Source organism: Hylaeus volcanicus, chromosome 3 (genome assembly GCF_026283585.1).
Source record: "Hylaeus volcanicus isolate JK05 chromosome 3, UHH_iyHylVolc1.0_haploid, whole genome shotgun sequence".
NCBI lineage: Eukaryota > Metazoa > Arthropoda > Insecta > Hymenoptera > Colletidae > Hylaeus > Hylaeus volcanicus.
The window spans coordinates 28,841,511-28,863,683 of NC_071978.1; the positions used below are offsets into that span (position 1 = coordinate 28,841,511).

The following is a 22,173-nucleotide window of genomic DNA, read 5'->3' on the forward strand; positions in this document are numbered from 1 at the left end:
TCATTAAATTATATGCATTCCTTTCTTGCTAAAAAAAATTCATGCAAATCGCTAAAAAAAAAAAAACGTAGTTCTAAACCTATTTTCCTCGTTAAGGGAGCACTAATTTTTCAACCCGGGTTCTCTATGCGTTATCGAACAACGAAAACACAGTCGCACAAGATGATCCGTCAGAGAGAGCACTTGTCTCTTACACTACAGCTAAACTATGATACCAGTTGGCGAGATATGTGTAGAATGGCGAATATACATGTGAGAAGTATCGCTTGCGTCGGTGTTGCGGTTCCTCGATGGACTGATCAGGACAGATGCGAAACGAAGCAAGGTGGGACCAGCAGTCACAATGATCGATTCGCTATGATATGATGCACACCTGTTCTACTCGATCCGCGCGTCTCTACTGCGTTTTTTTGCTAAATTGTCGGCAACCGTCGCCGTCGGCGTGTTCGCGTCGACGTTTCTCGACAAAGGTCTCTTATTCGACGTCGCGGGAAAAAAATATAAACAATCGTCGTGCCGATGACAATTTCTAAACAAACCCCGAAGCCAGGCGGTTGTGCGCGCGAATTGCAATGTGCGATTGGGATTGCACGGTGTTGTCGCGCGTGGAGCAGAAATTGGTGCAACATGCTGAAGCGAATTTGTACATCCTTCCCCTCCAACGCTCAACGCAGTTCGTTAACGTTTAGTACTTTTGTTCGTTCGGGACAACACATAATGTCGTTGGTAGGAAGTAAGCGAAGCGTTAACGAGGGCCACAGACGCAACAATCTTTGTATACAGTACTTTGTACAATTATACACCGTTCGACTCAACGTACATCCTTACGTCTGCGGCCAGTTCAAGAGGAAAGTTTCTTTTGGGAAGAGATAAAAGGTCGTATGTACGTACGTAACACTATGTTGTCGATGGACTTTACGTCAGTGTATACTACTGATCCCATGTGCAAAAGCTCTAAACGATCAGTGAGTTGTTATAATAGAAACGCAAACGCGTGTACACGACGTACGAGCTTCTATCCGAAATAATTGAACGTCGTCTCGATTGTACGAGATCGTCTGCGTGCCTGGACGAAGGAAGAGCATGCGGTGTACATATACAAGTGTGTGTTTTCGCACTAGCTCGATGCTCTCGGTTGCGTAGTTGCGATAGGTGAATGGTGGGAAGCAATCGTGAATGACAAAAGCGAACTGAAGAGCGGACGATACCTCTCGTAATTGTAGAGTGTCGGCGGTGGATAGTCGAGGATCGTGATAGACGAAGGTCTGAAGAGGCGCGGCGGAATTACAGCGGCTGTCGCCTCCTGGCGGGACGCTTTCCTCCAGTTGGAACGTGGCGTACGGGTAAATGTCCTCGGAGTACTCTGAAATCATTTTTTTAAACGGCACTTCATCCTTGATCAGTCTCGAGCCTGTCAATAATCGGTCATTGTATCGAGGAATGAAATAAAGTACGGATATCATATTTACCTGGAATCTTTTCCAAAGTAGCCATCTCGTGTATCGGCGAGCGTAGAGGTTTACGCACGGTGGCGTAATACTGCTCGCGCTGCTCCATGTTTTGCTTATTGTCTAAGGCGGCCGCGGTTTGGGCGTCGTGGAGGCTAGCGATTTCCCCTATAAACGGACCTACGGTCATCGTCATTAAACGTTGCGGTCCGTGGACCTGCGCGCGAGGCGAATTCGCGACTACGCCTGTAAGGCCCACTGTCCACGGAGGCGTCGCTGCATCGGCAACGTAAATATAACGCTTCGTGGACAGTGGGCCTTAATCACCAATCAGGGTATCTACTAACGTTTCCGGAAACAGTAGAATACGGCACCAGCGGCGGCGATGACCGCCAGAGAGCTCAGGATCAGGGGAATGATGAGCTTCATATCCGAGTAGACGGACGTGTGGTGCGGTATGAAGTGATCTATCTCCACAGCCGGTATCGTGCTGCTGGTGTGAGGCTGCAGAGTCGTTATCCTGTATTCGGCCACCGAGAACCCCGCGTTATTGTGCGCCCTTATTCGGATGTCGTAAGTCGTTCCGGATTGCAGCTCGCTGAGGGTGTACGTTTTCTGTACCTGGAAAACGAATGCCATAGCTATTAGTGAAATCGAATCGAATCGAGTGTTCAGTAATTCATGGATCGGCCCGATATCCTCTTTACTATTACAGACGATGCGCGTTAGAGCTATTTTTTCAAGTTGCTTGTACCTCGATGTTATTCGACACCAACGTCCAAATGCCTTCTCCGTTCTTCCTGTACTCCAGCTCGAAGTAAGTGATCGGACATCCCCCGTCGTTCCACATGTTCAGATGAAGAGTGATCCACGACACGTTCACCGTTACGAATTTATCACCGTTGCTGGGCGAGTCGTCAGGCTTCGAGCCTTTGGTCGTGGCTTTCACGATTTCGCTGGGCGATCCCATACCGATCCGATTGTACGCCGTCAAGTACATTTGGTAGTCGTTGCCGCACCACAACCGCGAGAGCACGTAACTGTTGATTTTGTGGGAAACCTTCATCTCCTCCCATTCGCCGGATTCTCGTTTGTAATGGAGAATGTAGCCCCTAATTGGCGCCCCACCGTCGTCGCCGTTCTTCCACTGGACGTTGATGGAGTTGCTGGTAGCGCTGGTAGCGTGGAGTAACGGGGCTGCTGGTGGAACTGCAAGATCGCCAAGATAGTCACCGTTATTTTTGTTATCCAATGTTTTTCCATAAAGAATGTAACGTTTACGTGTTTGGTAGAAAGAGTTTGAGTTGAAAAGTGGGCACCTTGCACGGTGAGACGATGCGTTATTTGATCCGAACCATAACGGTTCTCGACGTAGCAGGTGTAGTTCCCGCTGTCCTCCCTGTGAAGATCCATAATCTGCAACGAGCCTTCCGGTAACAAGGACACCCTAGTGGACGATTTCACTATCTGGCCCCATTGTTTCCACGTCACCGACGGCTCCGGCTTCCCAACGGTCTGGCACGGTAGCAACGCGTCTTGTTTCCAGGGAACGATCAGAACAGTGCCGAAGGAGTATATCGCCGCGCGAACTGAGATAAATGAAAATATCAAAAAACAATTGTAACAGTCGGAATTTTAATACAGGACTTACCTTCGCTGGAAGGCGAGATCGTGATGGGGTGAGTCTGCGGTCCCTCGCCCACCGAGGTGACGGCGGCGATGCTAAACTCGTACTGATTCCTCTTGTGCAAATTTTCAGCCTGATAGCTGGTCTGATGCGGCGAAAGCGCCCGCCTGTACCATTTTCCCTCGGGGCCGACTCCGCGAATATGAACGTTGTACGACGTGATGTTCCCGTTGCTTCTGAGGGGCGGCTGCCAGGACACGATAATTGATGTCGCGGAGCTGACGACCGCCTTTACACCCGCCGGCACCTCTGGACGATCCTCCTCGGTGACGCAATGCAGCGGCACGGACGGGACACCGTCTCCAGCCCTCGTGGAAGCCAACACTTGGACGGAGTAGTTGGTGTACTTCCCGAGGCCGTCAATCACGACAGTCAAGGCACTGGTGATCTTCATCTCCGACTTGGTGGACTCGGTCAGGGCGTCCATGTTCTCCCATATGACCTTGTAGCCTTTCAGGATTCCATTTAGACTGGAGTCGGGAGGTGCCTCCCAGGAGACTTGCAGCGATTGCGAGGAGAGAGCCGTGCATCGTATGTCTTGGGGTGGACTGCTCGGAACTGAGGACATTTCGACGACGACAGAAATTAATAACAGCGTAATCCTGTCATCGGGTCCGCGATACCTATTCGGTCACGCGACTGAGAAACGTCGAACGCGGATGGAAAGAAATTCTGGTGGGACAAGTTGAGCGAGGTCTAACTTTGCCTCGTTATTTCCGCGATGTAACGATGTACAAGCAACGTACGCGGCAGTTTTCTCTTTAAGCGAACTCTGGAAATAAACGAGATTGCCACCGCAGTGTTTATAAATTCGAAGGACATGTATATCCAACTTTTTCTGCGATCACTCTCCATGCTCTATAGAAATTTTCCCAACTTTACTTGTTTAGAATATTTGCTTCCTTTTAGCATTCGTATATGCTGTATTCTAGTAGCGGGGTTACTTCTACCTATGAGCACGAGTAAGATGTACAAGTTCGAGAATTGTTTTTCAATTTTTTAATGAAAAATGTCAAAGAGTAAAGGCTGTTTTGCTCCCGGCAAAAATCGTATGTATTTACTTAACGAGTTCAACGACGCGTGTAACTTCGTTCGCTTTGAAAATATCGTTAAGCGATTTCCGAGACAAATTTTTAATCTCCGTAGCTTTCCAAACGTAATAAAACACTAAATCGATTTTATCGATTCCTTTGCGCGGTAGAGTAGGGACCACCCCTAAATTCTCGAAAAAATCTCGGCTTACATCACCGATACTACTTTGAAATCCAGCTAGAAACGCGAATGGTGGACAGGTTTAACGTGGAATCTGTTTATTTCGCGAAATCGCAGAATATCCGTAAGAAACGCTTCTCGTGGAAGTTTGACGCTTGGAAAGCACTTCGGAGTTTAACCGAGCCGCATTCACAGCGTTGCGCCTGGATTAAAGAACTTATTTGCAAGCAGATCAGTTTCAGGCAGCCGGGTTCGTTCTCGCTCCTGAATTTATTATTTATTCGAAACTCGACCGGATATACGCTGGTTGGTATTCATGGCGGAATCCGTGATAGGCTCACCAGCCACGAGTATTATTCCGTCCATGAATTTTTGAGCGCCACCGAATCGTATTCGGTAAATCTGATCTTGCTAATACGACGACCCCGCGATACTTGACTTTCAAACATTGATCCTGGATCAAATATTCGGGACACGGATGGACACGATAGTTTTTTCAATTTATTCCAGCAGATATTTCGCGTATTTGTCAGCGAGTCGATTATCGAGTAGGAAAATTGTTAGCAACGAGGGAAATATAGGTTGCTGCTTTAAATTACACCAAATAGTAAAAAAATAATATGTTTCCTTACCGTCTTCCAGCGTCGTCGCAACTACTTCCGGCGTCATAGGACCTTGGCCAAGAGCGTTGTAAGCCTGCACCACGACGCTGTAACGCGTAAACTTCTTCAGGTTGGTCAGCTGGTATTGCCTGCCGGGCATCGAGGTCCTCGCAAGACCTAAGGCCACGCTGGCCGTGGAAATCCGTCTCTCCACGGTCTTGTAGATATACTGGTCCGCTTCCATTCTGGACATCACGCTTAAATTTAGTTGCAATGATACTCCAGAGGGGAAAGAATCGGTCGATCGAGCGACAGAACCGAGATTCGAATGATAAAATACATAGCAAACGTATTTGGCGCTGTCGCGTAATTTATTTGGGTCGTTACCGATGTTCCTTGTAGCCGACGTGATATCCGAGTATCTCTCCGTTCCATAAATTATGTTCAGGCGGATCCCAGGTGACGTTAAACTCGGTCGAGCTGACAGGGTCCACCTTGAGATTTCGCGGCGGTCCACCAGGTTTCTCTCCTTCGGTCGTCGTTTCCAAAATCTGCAAACGGAATACGAATCGCGGATATGCAACAATTATCGCAATGTTTAACGAAACAGCAATCTTCAGCCCCAAGCGACCGAAAGGATGGAGAACGTTAATCGTTCGCGGAGTTGTGCCAACAAGTGGAAGCAATAGTCGTTAAGCAACAAGTAAGATTGGGGTAAAAGCGGGATTGCATTGCGTAGAGCTACTCCTCGTCGAATTGGTTACTTTGCAATAGTCGAGGCTTTCGTAGCGCGAGGGGCTGATTGCGTCGAAAATGGCAACAAGTACGGCAATCGAGATCGAACTGTAATACTTACATCACTCGCCTGACTTCGACCCAATTCGTTCTCGGCGTATATTCGAAACTGATAAGTGACCGCTGGACGCAAACCGGTCACGTGCGCGTGAGCTTGAGTACCTGGCACTGTAGCGTGGAACGTGTGATCGTGCCACACTTCTGTAAAACGAATCACTTCCATTACGAGAAAAGACAAATTCGAAGCATGGTAGAACCTTTGTTATCCGAATGTTCGACTATCCTAACAGACAGCGTCATCGACGAATGGGGCTGTTCGAGCTAGCACTCACGGGAAATAGAATTTAAAAAAAAAATTGATTCGAGGACTTTTCTAAATTGGGAATTGTACTCGAACGATGTCTAATCGCTACGCATGGTTTACATTTTAAGCGAAACGCTTACCTATCCGCGAAAGATGATCGAAGAACGCTCTTAACTTTCGAGCGACAGTGTGTACATTATATTCTAACTCCGTCTGACGAGCTTAAATATGTAAATTTTTTGTACGTAGTTCTCGGGTTTCAACAGGTTCGCAAGGGTACGCAAAGAGTCGAGTACCCTTATCGTAGGAATGATCTCTACCCACTTAGCGGCCGAAAGGATAAGTACAGGACTCGCGAACGTGTACGAAAGTCGTACCTCGACGCGCACATTTCCCGTGTGTTCATTTTCGTTTCTGTGAATTTCACTTTGTCAGAAATTACCGAACGAAAGCGTCTACTTGCCGGTGTCAGTTTTGTATTCGACAATGTACTGCGTAATCGGGCTGTTGCCGTCCTGGCTGGTCGTCCAGCTGATGTTGATGTAGCGGCTACCCTTCTCGATAACGTGAAGATTCCGTGGGAAATCCGGCGGTTCTGCGGTTAATCGGTTTACAAAACATCGCTTTAGAAGTTTGCTGTTTAAACGCGAATAGAAGCATACAGCGAAAATAAATCATCGCAAACCATCGGTTAATTTTCGGATCACGAAAAGGTCCCTGAATACGCAACGCGCAGCGTATTTTATTCTGCGGTCGTGGTCACGCGCGGTTATCCCTTCTGATAGCGTACACGGTTGGCACTTGTGCGGATGCGCATTAAATTATATGGACGAATTCCCGGCCGTCGGTATATACATTACGGTAATTACGCGCAACGCGACAAACGTTATATGCAAATACCAAGAACCCGGAAACATTATCGAAATTGTTCCGGCGCAGCCCAACGACTCGACGCATTATGTCGATAACGTTGTTACCGGGGATTATCGAACGTCCTCGACGTAACTAAAAACTTTGAAATCCGCGCATCGGTTCAACGTATACCCGATTGTACAGCTCTCTCTCTCGTAAAATATCGAGACTCGATTTACGCGAATCGTTACGCCGATGTCGAAGATCGTTCAAATAATTCTCTATGGCTAAAAATTCGGAAGAACGTAGTTGACGCGTAAAGAATGAAAGAGGTGTTTACCTTGTATGTACAGGTGAATCGTCATCTCGTCGCGGCCGAAAGCGTTCGACGCGATGCAGAAATACTTCCCGCTGTCCTCCCGGCTGGTGCTGATGAATCCCAAAGTGCTGATGGTGCCGTCCGTGATATTCTCGTCCTTTACCGTGTAACGGTAGTCCGACAGCTTCTGCTCCAACTGCGCGCCAGTCTTTTTCCAAAGTATTTTTAAGGGATGATCGCCTTTCGCCTCGCAGCGCAACGAGGCGTTCGAACCCAGCCTCGCCGTTTGATTGCGATGTTTCTCCATGAACTGTGCGGGCACTGTGTGGAATAATCCGGAATAGCAATAACCAGTTTTCGGCTGGCGAGGATCCAGCTCGGAAAAGGATGAAGATTTGTTTTTTTTTCAGCGTCGAATGGTAATCGTTGGGTATTACCAATTCATAACAACGTGGAAGAACGTTAGACGGGCTGCTAGATTCAACCCTTTCGCGGAACGAGCGCTGGGAAATTTGTCATGCAGCCGTATTACGTCGGTTCTTACCGTTGACGGTTAGATGCACGACCTTGCTGAGGCCGGCGCCGATTCCGTTCACCGCCTCGCACAAATAGAATCCCTCGTGATCCTCCTGCACGCGGCCGAACACCAGGGAGCCGTTCGAGTGTATCCTGAGGTCCTGAGCGTGCTCGTGAGCGACGATGTCGCGATAATTGCCAGGGTTCTTGCCGCTCGCACGCCGCCACGTGACCGCTGGGGGCGGAAACCCGTCCGCGTGACAGTGGAGTACCAGCCGCGACATTCCCTCCGACGCGCGAACATCTTGGGGCTCCATCACCCAACGGGGTGGCACTGTTTCGTAACACCGGTCGTTAGTTACCCCCGCGTCGATGAGTTTCTATGCGCCAACGACGGTGGCATCTGGAAATCTCGTCGTCTGGTTTCCCTCCCATTTTACTTGCAGATTTCGACTGTTTTTAATCGGATTCCCGCGAACCTCCACCTTCCTTTTCTTTCTCCATTTTGCACCGACGGCAATAATCGCGACTGTGGCCTGTTTGGAAAATTTCCACGAGCTTCGCGTACCTCTGAGCCCAAACGGTTGCTCGTTGATCGAACCCAGAGTCGGTCCGAAACTGGTCTCTCACGAGCCTCGGCGTCAGACCGCCATCCTTCGTTTTCAAGGCTGTGGACAGAGGCTTGTTAACGGGGACCGCAACAGTCGACACGTATTAAAAATCGCCGCTTTCCGATCCTCGTAACGAGCTCCTGCGCCGAGCCTCAGACATTCAGGTTGGCGGCCTTATTAATTAAATAGCAATTAAACTTAACCCACTTTCCGCTCTAGGTGGCACGACCCGGATTGTAGCTGGTGCCGCGAGGATTCATTATAGAAAGTTCAGTATAGAAAGATATTCCGAGGACGGTATTATTTGGAGGAAAGCAACGCTTCCGGATGCCACCGCGTTCGTATCTAAGCTTATTGCGCCAAGGCAAGAGCGAAGTTCTCGAAATGGCCTACTGCAACTTCCTACTTTAGCGCAAAGTGAAACAAAAGACGTGACTTAAGAGTGCGCGCGCGAGCAAGGGAGCGAGAGAGAGACTGGGAGAGAGGACAGTTTTCTTTCCGTAAAGATCCGACTGAGGGAGAAACTTTGGCGGATCGTACCGGTCGTTGAATGAATAAACAAATAGATAATTCGAAGAAAACGATATTAAAAATGATCTAACTTGGCAATATTCTAACTCTCCTCGTCTCTCGGTCGCGAGAAGAAGGCAAGACAGGAGCAGAGGAAGGTGACGCGAAGAAAGATAGAGAAACGGTAGGGGTATGTGGGTGAGGTGAGAACGGAAGGTGCGATACTCGACGATTTTCTCGATCCGTGATAGACACAGGTCCGAGCAAAGAATAAACACGAGACGGAAACCACAGTGAAGTAGAATGCAGAAATTAGTGCTGTGCGTACATTTCGATTAAAGAACAATGCGGTGATTGTGCAGTTGCGTACATACACGCGGTGAGGAACAAGGTTTTTTTTGGTGCGTTTTACTCAAATATTTGCGCCGGGCAATTATCGTGGTTGCACGAATAACGGAACAGTCGTACGTGGCGAATAATTTTTCGAAGGCCGATCCTCGCCGTTGCGCGTTTCTTTCGGATAGTTTGTCGCGGTGCATCGGAACTAAAACATTCACGAGGACTCGAGACGGTTCGATGGAATTAATTATTCGCCACGTAAGGTCGAATCCTCCTGAGTTGGAGCCGCCTTTGGCCCCGGCTAAGCGGCTTTCCAGAAACGGTTTGGGTGCTGTTTCCCGTGGAACAATAAGGGGTGTGTCGCGAGAAAGGAATCGGTCCTCAGCGATCGACCGAGCGGAATAATTAAGAAAGAGGAGGGGAAGAATCGAACGAATGGAAGGTGTCGGTGCATATATGCGTGTGCTGATTAAGTGAACGAGCCGAGAGTCGGCACTCGAAGTCGAACTTCGAGGCTGGTGCTGCTGCTGTTGTTGCTGCTGGGTGAACTCGTACAAGATTCAAGACGAAGTGGTGCTACGCGAAGCCGAATTTCGCAAAAGTGGCTGGTGCCCTTTCATGCAGAATCCCTCTCCTTCGGAGGGTACCGCGATCGCAGCTTTCCGTGCGATAGGCTCTCGTGTTGCGAACTATCCGTCCACCGTCGATCGAGATTGCTGTAGTTTCATTTCTTTTTTTTTTTTTTTCATTTGATACGTTCGATATTTTTGGTCGAATGGACACATCGGAGAGCGGGATCGCGGTACCTCGTCGAACTTGAAGATGAGAGCGGTGCGATTTCAGAGACGGTGCGCCTGTGAAATATACAACTATATAGACAAACTGTACGGTGAACCATGGTGAAACACTATCGTATTGTGCGGTGCTCGAGTGCGTTGGTGCGTCGCGTTGCAGGCTGAGCGGCTGCTGCTGCATTTTTACGCGAATCGTCCACCGATGTATTTTGATTCTAGAGCTGCGTTTTTTTATTTTATTTTACTTTATTTTTTATTCAATTTATCGCGCTCCGGCATTCGTGCGCGAAGGAGTTATCGATCGACCGTAGTCCAATCCGCTTGGAACAAATTTTACGGAATACCGACACTGATTCCCCTAGCTTTCGCGGTATATATGATCTCCGTATCCTTACGAATATACGGAAAGCGTAATAAATGGTGTATCGTAGGTTATTGCCGTAATTATAAAAGCATAGTATAGGCGAGTTTTAACGTTACACGAGGTTTTAACGGAGTCTATCGCGACCGAATATAAATCTGTCGCGAACAAATTCGCAGCCCTAGGCGGATGAAAAATTTCATGCTAGATACTCCGTATACGCGCGGCGTTAGCTGCGGCTGCGGCTGCGGCTGCACGGCTGCGTTTACGCGTAATTACACAGTGATTACACTAACAATATAGAATATAAACGAATACAGGGTCATCCATCGGAAACGAACCAACCGATCATCCCGTTTGTCGTTCGAGATACGAGACAGCGATCAAGAAACTCTATTTCGATTATCGATAGATTGCTGCTCCTCGATAACGATGCCAGTTTATTTCTACTTGGAACAAGTTCCTCGAAAACGTCCAACCGTGCGTTCCGTCGTATGTATTTCGTGCGTTCTTTCGCGTTTCGAACAGTTTAGGCGACAACGCGTCGGCCAATTAAATAACGAGACAGGCGAGCTCGAAATATCGAATACTCCAAACGAACGCGACTCGTGGAAACATTTGTCTCGTGCCTTCGTTTACCCATACGAATTCACTGAACGCTCAGCACCGAACGACGCTGTTTTCGTTCGACGACAGAGGGGACCGAATCAAAGGTTCCCGTTTCCGCATAGATGCCTCGCACGTGGACTAGATATCGACAAGATAGACAAAGGTGCGCTGCGTGGTGCAAGAAAAAACGTGTAAACGAAAGGTGGTGAAAACGGCATTTAAACAGCGAACGAGTCTGGTTTGACGAGCTTTCGTTTAACCGGCGGCTCGGATTTTAATCGGTCTACTTTACCACGAACGATCAACTCGGCCGTCCAGCGGACCTCGGCCACGGAATTGCGCGCCAAACAAGTATAGTTGCCAGTGTGCGCAGCGCTGACGCGCTCGATAACTATGGTACTGGAATGGGCGTCAATGTTGGTCACGCGCAGCCCAACGGGTGTCTGCGTGTGCCTGAGTCCGGTCATGCCGGAGTTGCCGAATCCAAGTGGACCTGGTCCAGCGATCGGTTCGCCGTCCTTGGACCAGGCGATCGTGAACGGAGGATCACCCTTCTCGACCATGCAAGTTACCTGAGCACGCACACCCTCCGACAGGTCCTTGTTAAAGCTAAAGGGGGCTATCGTGGGCGGAACTGCACATAAAAAAAGATCAAGCTGTGAGCGCATGGTATCGGTGTGTCGGTGTATGTGTTTCGCGGGTATCCGTGGTTCGGTGCTTCGTTGACTCGCGACGATTGGTAGCTCGATGTCCGATCTTCGTTCCTGTTGACAAGCAACCTCCGCTGAGCGACGTGCTTTTACTTGTCTCGAGTATGTTGAGTATGTTTCGAGAGTTACGGTGGGTTGGTGGTACAGGTGTAAATTGGGAAACGGGAGTTAGGTAATTCTTAGCAAATCATGAATACCCAGATATACTAAAACTCGGCTCAACCCGTGATACCTATTATTAATTGTAGTGTTTCGTAGCCTCTATTACTGTATACGTAATCGAGTGTTAATTTCCATAAACATGAATATTACATGCACGAGAAGGAATTTCGGAACAGCTCTGTAACTTCGAAGGGCTGCTGCCGGTGCATCGAGCTCATCAAAATCTAGGGATACGACGATTGATGGCATCAGATGAACGTATACCTCCTATTACGCTTCCCGTAATGCGATAACATCAACGCTGCTTATTAAATCCGCTTTGCGTCATTATGCGTGGCCTATTATACGAATAGGACCGTATTAACATCGACCAAGCCACGGCGAGCTTCGATACGGTTATCTCGCGAACGAGTAGCGGTCTACTTAATAGAATAAAGGACCTATTTTCGATGGTTAACGTTATCAAAAGACCCAGGTTCGTTGCGCCAGACGATATCACGGATAACCCTGGTTGGTCGAACGATTCAATATCTATCTCGTAATAACTTCGACGACTACGCGTTTTATCCTGATCGTGGCACAGAATATCTGCTTTATGTACCCATCGGTCGTACCTATCGTCGAAGTAGACGAAAGAGTCGACCAGGTTGATGGAAGAAGCTCCGGAATCGACGACGATCATTTTCCGTCGTACGTCTAACGAACTGAACATTTGCAGCCATGGTACCTACTCGAGAAAAAGATTTTTCTTCTCAGCAATCACGATAGGGTGATCGGACAGACATCCTTCCGTGTCGACGAAATAAAATTAAAGAGTATAGATATACTAGATTTTTAGTTTAAAACTAATCCCATAATCCAATAATCGTTACCTTCATCGAATCGAAGCTAAAAACGAAGCGCGCGTCGGTTTACGAACGAAATTCCTCCACTTTTGGAACATTTTGCGATTCGAACCGCGGCTCGAGATCTCCAGCCGACGCGGTGGCTGGACCCAATGTCGCGGAACGACGATAATAACTCGCCTCGTTGGCCCCGGCTAAGGGTACAAGGGCTCAGCCAGGATATTTAGTGCACCAGAGGTATTAGAACGGAACGTGACAGTTGTTTGAGAATAATCAAGAAACCGTACGAGACGAGGGGTAGCATATGGCGCGGTGCTCCATACGAGTAATGCGCAAAAAGTTGCGTTTTGCGTGCAAGTCCTGCGCGCACCGAGAGCGTGCAATGCGACCGGACATTTCGATAAACGAACAAACGAAAACGGTTCGTGCAGCCAGAGTATCGTACGGTCCTGTGAAGCGCTCGCAAGTTAAAAGAGCGAGTTTTTTCAAAGCGATTATACAGTCGCTCCGGGTACAGACGTTTACGGAAACGTCTTGTTTTCTTGTCGAACTTGTAGCTAAAACTCCGAAATGCCTACCTTCGAACTTGTGCCGAGTTTATTAATATTACTTATCACGCGCTGGTGGAAAAATGATAGAAAATCCTTTGATATTCCAAGCGGAAAGAAGAAGGCAGGAACCGTTTACAGCGACTATGCGTGCACATATCCGCGCGGAGACATCCCCCTACACGTGCAACCGAGGATGCTGTTTTGGTTCGCCGCTTGTCACGGCACAACACGTTAAAATCGCCCTTAGGCCGTTCGCCTTGTACGTGGGCTCGCTGCGTAGGTAGGAGTTTCGTTCGTTCCGCTTGCGCTGATTTGTTCGTCTAGGGGGGCCTGGTTTTTAATGCCAGCCGCCCCGTCGAACGAGAGAAACGAAAACGAGGAAAAGCGGAGCCGGTAGTCCTGACGAAACGAAGAGAAAAAGAGTTGGACGCGCGCGACCGTATGCGTGTATGCAGACGAGCGTGAAAAGAGCGAGGCGGGAGAAGAAAGAGGAGATCCGCGATGCGGAGTCCTCGGCCGAGGATGAAGAGCGCCAACGATTGATCTTGCGCGCTTTACACGGGGACTTTCACCCGGTCGAGAGGTCCTGCGAGTGCCGCGCGATGATTAATATCGACGATCCCCGGACACTTTTCCCTTCATTTTACCTCTGGGTTGCACAACCGTTCCCTCGTCACCGGCAATTGCGAATTTATACGTAATCCGTGCTCGCGCTGAATACGTTCCAGCGAAAGAGAGGTATGTAAAAAAAAGAAACAGCGAGTCGCTGGTCTGGGAGTTGGTAGCATCGTTGGTTGTTTTTTCTTTTTCTTTTGGAAAGTCGAAAAATGGAATCGAGAGTATATGAAAAATGGCGGTGTCGACGATTCCTTCGAGTCGAGGACGCTTCGAGGGGCGGATCGAACTGGTAGACGCGGCGGGGCGCGAACGGTTAAATTAAATGCAAGGTAGCGGGTTAAATTGAGAGAGGACCGGGATGGGTTGCCGACATCGATGACGTCGTCGCGCCTCGGGTAGAGGTACCGCGTCGTTGAATCGAGAAAAATGGTCGGGACGTAGAAATCGTTCCGGCGGAAACCGTGCTCGTCCCTGCGTACCGTGGACCAATAGAGATGCCGTGCGAGACGTTTCGGCGGCGTCGTTGCTCGCGACGCACGTATAGTTGCCGTTATCCGCTGTGGACGCGCTCTGTATCCTCAATGCGAGAGCGAACTCGCCGATATGATCGGTGGTCGCCTCCGTGGGCTTCAACGGCCTGTTGTCCTTCAGCCAGGTGATCCTCAGCGGTGCGTCGCCTTCGCTGACCACGCAGGTAACGTGTACCCGCGCGCCTTCTTGAATATTGCCAAGAAAGCTAAACGGATCGATTTTAGGCGGTACTGAAAATTACAGGAATCACGAAACATTTTATTTCAACACGTTTATCCTCTCGGCTTCACCCTCGCGGGACGAGAGTCTCGAGCTCGGACAAAAAACGGATAAAAGTCATCAAAGTTATAATATTCAATTCCAATTAAACCTTTCTGAAATTTTAATTTGCACGGATTAAATAGCTGCGCCCATCGATCGTCATAGTGCCACGCGTACTTGTCGCGCGTAGGCGTTGTTCGTTCCCTTCTTTCTGGGCCTCGCGAACCGGTAGCACGACTCGAGCGATTTCATATCCTCTTAAATCGATTACTCGTTCCTTTTTTTCCCCTTTTTTTTTCCTGGCATTATCCTTTCGATTCTCGAGTCGAATCGCAACATGGAAGAGCAGTCTACGAGCGACTTTACAGTCCTCTGGATCGTACCTACTCGTTGCGTTCGATAAGTTTGTCGAACACTTTTTACGTGTCCTGGCTGTGAAAACTGCTCAGCGTGATTGCTGCGTAACGATCGTCGATCCGAAACCGTTATTAATCCAAGAGTAGTTTACGGCCGTATCGAATCGACATTATAACTAGACACGAACAAATCGATTACAATGGACGTCCATATTTTATTTTATTCTATTATATCCCTCTCGAATGGAACAATAGAGTGTATCGAATGATCCGAGTATCGCTGGTCGCGAGATCGTGTAACTCGACAATGTTGCGGCGAAATAATAAAACTACTTTGGCTCGACGCGTCGAGTATCGAATAATTCTCGCGTGGTACGACGTACTCGAATTTCGAGGGAAAAACATTTTCATTTGCGAAGACCCACGAGAGAGCGGAGCGACGCGTTCGTTCGCTGCGGGAAAAACGTACCGGATAGAATTTCTTGCACAGCTGTAGATATGGGTTACCGATGAGCAAACTTTTCGACGAATTCGAAATTGCGAATTTTCATTAAAAATAAAAAAAAAAAACCGGACCAATTAGAATTGCATCGCTCGAATTTGATTCGGTCAAAAAAAAAAAATGATTGCAACGATAGAGCATGTCAATATAGTATTTTTCAGAGCGAATTTTTAAGAGATTCGATGTATCAATTCTTGGCGTGTCCTATCAATTTGGGGCGAAATGCAGGCTCTTGTGCCTTGTTCGGTCTTGAATGACCTCCCTCGGTAAAGACATCGTGCTGTCGCGTTTCACCGGCGAAACAACGAGCGCTATTAGGGCGACGTTTGGCTTGATGGAATGTAGCCGCCACCCCGCGCTGTCGAAACACGGAAAATCCTGACAGAGCGGATCAGCTCCGTCGACGAGATACCCGGCGAGGAACACGCTGTTATTCCATTTCGAGAGGGGGTAAAATCATTCGGGAGCGACATGGTAAACCCGAAGGGAGGATAAAGAAGAGGAAACTTTACCTTTCACTTCGATGTGAACCGTCTGAGAATCGGAGCGACCTTGTTTGTTCTTCGCCGTGCAAGTGTACGCGCCGGGATCGTGGTTGCTGTCGACGTCATGAAGCACCAGCGTTCCGTTCGGGGATACGTCCTGACGTCGACTCGTTGGCAACATTTTGCCGTCTGTAATTCGAAGAAGAATCGTCTCTCGCATCGTTTGGACAATTTGTACATCGAGACCGTACGAGACTAAAAGATCCGTTTGAGATCAAGCTCAAAATAACTGAAACAATCGGTACGTTAAGTGCGAACTTGGTAAGCGAACAGCCAAGTAAAACTATTAATCAACCAAAGCAATAAATACACGAAGGAAAGAAGGTCCTTTCCACGTCCTTGTACAGTAAACTAACAGCGACAGATAATAATTAATCGTCGATACTGGGCCGGGACAACACTAGGAACGATAAATTTAGCCTACGTGGACAAAGTGTTTTCACGCGCACGAAACCACTTGGTGTCGAATCTTTGGTTTCACGCCGCCTCGCGTCTAGTCGAGTTTTCAATCCGTTTTCCGTAGCTGCGGGTCGACTTTGAAAGTGTCACAGGAACGATACAGCGCGCAAGCCGTCGCGCTACATCGCCCGTAAAAAGGGAGAAAGTTACGGTATCGTTCGAAACTTTTTCCAGAAGTTCGGTTCATTATTACCGGAAAAAGAAAACGTTCAAACTTCTCGAAGGTAGCGGCCTCGAGTTTCCTCGTTCGAAGGAATGAAACTCAAAACCAGCTATCTCACCCTTCACTCTTCCAAATAGGTCGTTCTCTTTCTCCAGCGGCAATGGTGAAAAGTTCAACCTACAAGTAGGGTTGCCATTTCTGGATCGTAAGAAAGGAGTACAAAAGACGCTTTTTAACTTCCTATTGCGCGTATTTCGGTTTATCTTTCGGGAAAGAAATTATTCCTTAGCTGTTTATACAACCATGACTTAACTGGTACGGATTAAGATAGGAGTAGACAACTATTATAGTTTCTCTACTTTGAGAGTTAAAGGGGATTCGAACCCACGATCTTCGGATCCACAATTACTACAATATTGAATAACATATACGTTTTTTAGGTTTACACGCAGAAAACTCGTACCTACTAGAGTACGTAAGAAAAGCATTTTTCGAGCAACGCCTTTTTAGAAGGCTTTACAAATGGGTTTCGAAAGCATCGGTTTTAATGCCTTCCATCGAGCGTTGCAGCGCTCCGCGATCACTGACCTTTCTCCCACGTGATGCTTGCGATCGGGAAACCAGCGACCGGACATTTGATGACGGTGGTTTCGCCAGCCACTGCGGCATAGTTTCCCATCGGCCGTACATGGGGCAGCCCGTAAATGTTGAGACGAGCCGAATGGTGAATCCTCCCCACCCGATTCGCCGCAGAGCATCGGTATTCTCCGCCGTCCTCGACGTGCACCACGCTTATGTTCACGTGCGATATTACGTCACCGTGCACCGTCACATACTGGCCTATCATGAACCTGCGAACAACCATCGACAGATTTTTCGTTACGTAACCGTGCATCTCGCCGATGGGACAAATTCGTCGCTCGGTATGGTTGTCTTTAATTGGGTTAATTTTAGAGATCGTTGACGAGCATGGCACAGAGAAGGGGGTGGCATTGTTATCCGAGCATTTCTAGGTGCACGCAGTCCTTGAATTTCAATGCTCGAGTATTTCGCGAATGTTGCAATATTGCCCCGCAGCAGAAAATAACAGAGTCTGTCGTACGGATGCGTCTACCGGCGAACATTCGGTCGTTGCAGATGTCGAGGGATATACAACCAAGGACAGAGAAATGACAATGGGTACAAGAACCGCGGAGAACAGGAAATTCAAGGAACGCGTATAATTGGGGTTCTGGTAGATGGAATTATTGCTGACATTAATTGTATCTTGAGATAGTCTTGCAGGAATACCGCCCGCTATAACAGTGCTACAAACTGCACACTTCGCGAGATTCGACTCTGTGTTATCAAAACGAATGCACACTTTTAATAGCGGTTCGCTGCACTGTAAGCGTAAACGATCTCAACGAAGTTACGGAAGGAAAACGATCGTTACACTTTGTGCGATAGCTAGGAAAATATAACGATGCAAACGATCGCGATGTCATTATCAAATCGCGTGTACGCGGATTCGTCAAATCTATCACTCTAAATCGAACAGGCCTAAAAAGTTTAGATCGAAACCGGCTGATTGGTAATTTTCCCCTCAATTGGTTCAGAGAATGGAAGCCCGCGGGGAGTTATCCGTTCCCACGGGAACCGCGTTATAACGGGGAACCGGTCTGATTTTCTGCCGATCGTAATACCTCCGGTTTAATAACCGAAAATAATTGTGTACACACCATCCATCGATTTTTGAGGTCGGGAACGTTCCCTACGGAATGGAACCAAGTCCACGCGAGACACAAAGAACTCGCCCATAATTCTTAACATTTCCTATCCGTCACTAGGAAGTAGAAAGAGATATCGTACCTGTCGTTCTGCGGAAGGGGAAATCCATCGAGGGTCCAGGAGAAGTGCGGCGTCGGGTTTCCCGTGGCGATGCACTTCAGCGAGACCGAAGGTCCGGGTTGGATGATTTGCTCGATGAACTTATACAGAAGCTGAGGCGCGGCGTCTGAAACACGTACCATTCGGATTAAATACCGTTTGGTTGTCGCAGAAAATATTTATAAAGTTATCGCGAATGAAAGTCAGCGGCACAATTAAACCGAATCTTTTCTTAGATTCCTTACATTTCCCGACACGACTTTTCGCCGTAAATATTACACGTTGGCAGCTTTATAATAAAGTCTAGAGAATTTCAAAGTAACGTGAAATTTGACACTCGGAAGCGAATGGAAGTGAAATTTAAATGGTTTCGCGGTTCGTCTCTCCAGCAAACCAATGCACCGTGGCATGGAAATTAAATGACATTTCTGGTAACGTTTATACTGGAGCAGCGTGTTTCAATTTCAACAGGAATATCGATCGCACCGGAATTCGCACAGAATCCATCGTGATTTCCAAGTAATCTAATGGTGCGTGGGTACACGCTATAAACAGGTAAATGCATGCAGATTGTTCGGGATTCGTGCGCATCGCATTTGCGATTAGGTATTCTCCTTCTGACACGTGGAAGAACCAGGCAACGCAAATTAAACTTGCTAAACGTAGACAAACTCAAACGCGCGTACCCGAATCATTTAATATATTTTTCCTTTCTTAATATTAGCTTTCGAGATAACGTTTCCGATGACGTTAAGGCACGCGTGCCATCAGGAGTCACGGTCTCGATCGATATCATCTCGAGCTAATTTTGTTTCTACAGAGTGCATAGTCATTGTACAAGTCCAATCTCCGAAATTCCTCGCGAAATGTCGCGACACCGAGTTTAGCAACTTAATTTGACGAGGATCGTTCGGATCTATTTCTCGACGGGCAGTCGCGGGCGATCAGAAATTCGCGTGGCACTACAGGCAACGGAGAGGAATTTGTAAATCGTGGATCGGTGCAGAGGCAGGCTCAGGTGCGTGGACGGGGTCACGCACGGCAGGAGCGGCCCGAGGTCCTGTGGAAATGATCCTGGGTCGCCGCAAGGCGGCGTATTACGCACGCAACATTTACATGACAAGCCCTGCACGCGGGCAGAACTATCGATCTGCGGTTTGACGCCTGAACTCGAGTGCCGCCTAGTGAATTAACCCCAAATTATAGAGCCGACAATAACCGGGGCTCAGAGCTGCGCGGCTGTTTGTACGCGGCGTAAATCAGGATTCCGTATTACCGAATGCCACGCCCCGTTTTGCGGATCTGGTATTATTGTACGGGCACCGGCTGCTCATTGTTGTTATTCCATCGGCACTTCGGCTATCGTAAACTTTGCCCTCCGCGTACAGTAGCCCAAAAAAGTATTGCCTTGTACGATTTTTTCTTCTCAAATAGTTTTTCCCCGTCGACGCGTTCTCTATCGGACTACTCTTGAAACACACGTGGGACTACCCTAAAAGTTATTCAGATTTTTCGTTTTTTAAATGAAATATAAAATACGAAGCAGAGCGTATCACGCGTTGCGGCACGGCGCAATCTGCATTTCGGTACTTCGGCGGGAAGACATTATTTACCGTACGGTGATTGTCACCCCTCCCCCCACATCCTCCTCCCGTAAACGTGCCAAAGCGGTGGAAATAAAATGGAAGGCTGCCAGTGTCGAGAATGGATGAGAATTTTTGATTCCTCGAATATGGCGGCGCAATTACCGCGAAAACTACCTTCGATTTCTATAGAATTCTTTCCACGACTCCTTTAAACAAGGAGACGTAATTACGGGAGCGACGATTGTCCGAATATTTATGTACGAGTATCGCGCAAAAAACGGTACTTGAATTTCGTCATTGTTTGGCTGAGTATTTGGTGGCTCCGTTTCGCAAAATACTCCACAACTTCGAACACATCGCAGAACGCTTTAGCTCCAACCGAAATCCAGACAATTATCCTCCCGATTCTTTTCACTTGTCGTATGTGCTCTCCGTAAACGCTTCCGCTTTCCCGAATAAATGGAAGAAATAAAAATGAGAAGAATCCAAAAAACAGCGAAAATACCGAATGGAAGCGGCCTGCGTTGCGCGTACATATTTGTTCTCTGTTTCGAGTCAGCACCCTATCGCAACAAAAGTTCGCCGCTTCGATTCCTTTCCTTTGTTCCGTCGAGGGATTAGTCCGTTTCTATTTAGTACGAGTTCCACAAAGCGATGGGCAGTCGAAGCGACTTCAGCTTTTTCGAATCTCGTTCGGGGCACGCATGAATTATTTAAAAGGGCAGTTATAGTCGGAAATTGAATATCGTCGAACAAAAAGGCCGCGTTCGACGATTTGTCGCGACTTATCGGTGCTTGAAAAGCGAAAATTACAAAGCACAGAGGATCGAATGCGATTTCGTGCCGCGGTGGACGCAGAATAATCAACGAAACCCGCGTTCGGTGTTCTTTTTTTCGCGTTTAAACATCTCTACGTCGAAACGAATAAAATGGGAAATGATGCTGAATAGCGGGGAAACGGACACCAGTTCTTTCTCTGCCACCTTGCTTGGAGAGCAAAGCTCAATATTTGCGAGAGCTACCAACGCTCGACAAATAAAACGGAACTCTCGTCTTCGTTAAAATCGTTGAAAGTAATTATCAAGCTGGTGAAAATTAGACGCATCGGATCCGCTTGCAAAGGAATTCCAACCAACACCCGGAGGTCGTGATTAAAGAGACGCGATAACGAACGGCCGTAACCGTGAACCTGTTCGATGCATCGTAAATAACGACTGAAATTTTCTGTCTGAGCTAGTTAGGCGAATTGTGTCGTATTCATGCGTTTCATTAACGTGGTATCGTCTTTAGGATGATGCGATGGACATGCGAGCGTGTCTTTGATCCTCCACTTTAGAATATTAAATGCACAAGAACCTTTGACGGTTCTGTTTTAATGCGAGTACGCCACCCATGACAAATTTGCTGTATTATGCTGAGCATCACGACTCTCTCAGCGTACAGCGATCACGTAAATTACTGGCGCTACAGAGAGGTACCCCTGAAGTCTACGGTACGTCTTCGAATTTCAGGACTAATTCATCGTCGAAGGTTTCCACGTTTCGTGACAGGGTGCGACTGGCCTCTAAAGTAAGAAGCGAAAGGAGGAGGTTAGTAAACGAGGACGACGTCGGTGATCCGGGCAGACAGGAGGTGAGAAACGTCTTCGTCTCTCGATGCTTCGGTATGGTGTACGGCGACGAAAAGACAAAACTAGCCGTCGGTACGTAGGTACGCGCACGTGTGACAGTCGTCTGACAGGGTCGTTTAAGGTAATGGATTATGGTCACGTGGAAGCAGCGTTTTCGTTCCACGGTTTTAAAGACGGTGACGAAAGTATTCGTCCGTATCGCCATTCGTCCTAGCCAGTAGTTTTTGCGCGGGAATTTCGAGAAGCACCAACACTTTTACCGAACCACAGTTCCTACTCCACGCCCCGTCGCCAGGCGTCGAGTTTCTTTCATTTCGCGAGCTATGTAGTAGATACCTCGCCCCGGCTTCCCACTCTCGTGACTAAGACAAATGGTATGTATTTATTTCACGGCACGCCAGCCAGTGGATTTCTCCTTTCTCCATT

At 48.0% G+C, this 22,173-nt stretch overlaps 1 protein-coding gene across 6 annotated transcripts in view; it reads right to left on the reverse strand.

The window, feature by feature from the left end:
• LOC128873256 (cell adhesion molecule Dscam2-like) overlaps positions 1 to 22,173 on the reverse strand; it is a 105,632-nt gene that overhangs the window by 3,792 nt on the left and 79,667 nt on the right. For 3 of the 6 annotated variants that reach the window (XM_054116695.1, XM_054116699.1, XM_054116700.1), the window contains 16 exons: positions 18,514 to 18,658; positions 17,251 to 17,513; positions 16,008 to 16,169; positions 11,252 to 11,593; positions 7,764 to 8,069; positions 7,241 to 7,540; positions 6,512 to 6,643; positions 5,806 to 5,945; positions 5,337 to 5,500; positions 4,980 to 5,194; positions 3,100 to 3,693; positions 2,768 to 3,037; positions 2,203 to 2,657; positions 1,796 to 2,069; positions 1,470 to 1,628; positions 1,209 to 1,387 (listed from right to left, as the gene is read on the reverse strand). In XM_054116695.1, the coding sequence (XP_053972670.1) occupies positions 1,209 to 1,387; positions 1,470 to 1,628; positions 1,796 to 2,069; positions 2,203 to 2,657; positions 2,768 to 3,037; positions 3,100 to 3,693; positions 4,980 to 5,194; positions 5,337 to 5,500; positions 5,806 to 5,945; positions 6,512 to 6,643; positions 7,241 to 7,540; positions 7,764 to 8,069; positions 11,252 to 11,593; positions 16,008 to 16,169; positions 17,251 to 17,513; positions 18,514 to 18,658 (4,100 nt within the window). Of the gene's footprint in view, positions 1 to 1,208; positions 1,388 to 1,469; positions 1,629 to 1,795; positions 2,070 to 2,202; positions 2,658 to 2,767; positions 3,038 to 3,099; positions 3,694 to 4,979; positions 5,195 to 5,336; positions 5,501 to 5,805; positions 5,946 to 6,511; positions 6,644 to 7,240; positions 7,541 to 7,763; positions 8,070 to 11,251; positions 11,594 to 14,324; positions 14,607 to 16,007; positions 16,170 to 17,250; positions 17,514 to 18,513; positions 18,659 to 22,173 lie in introns of all 6 variants that reach the window. The other 3 variants (XM_054116696.1, XM_054116698.1, XM_054116697.1) reach the window with 3 other exon arrangements.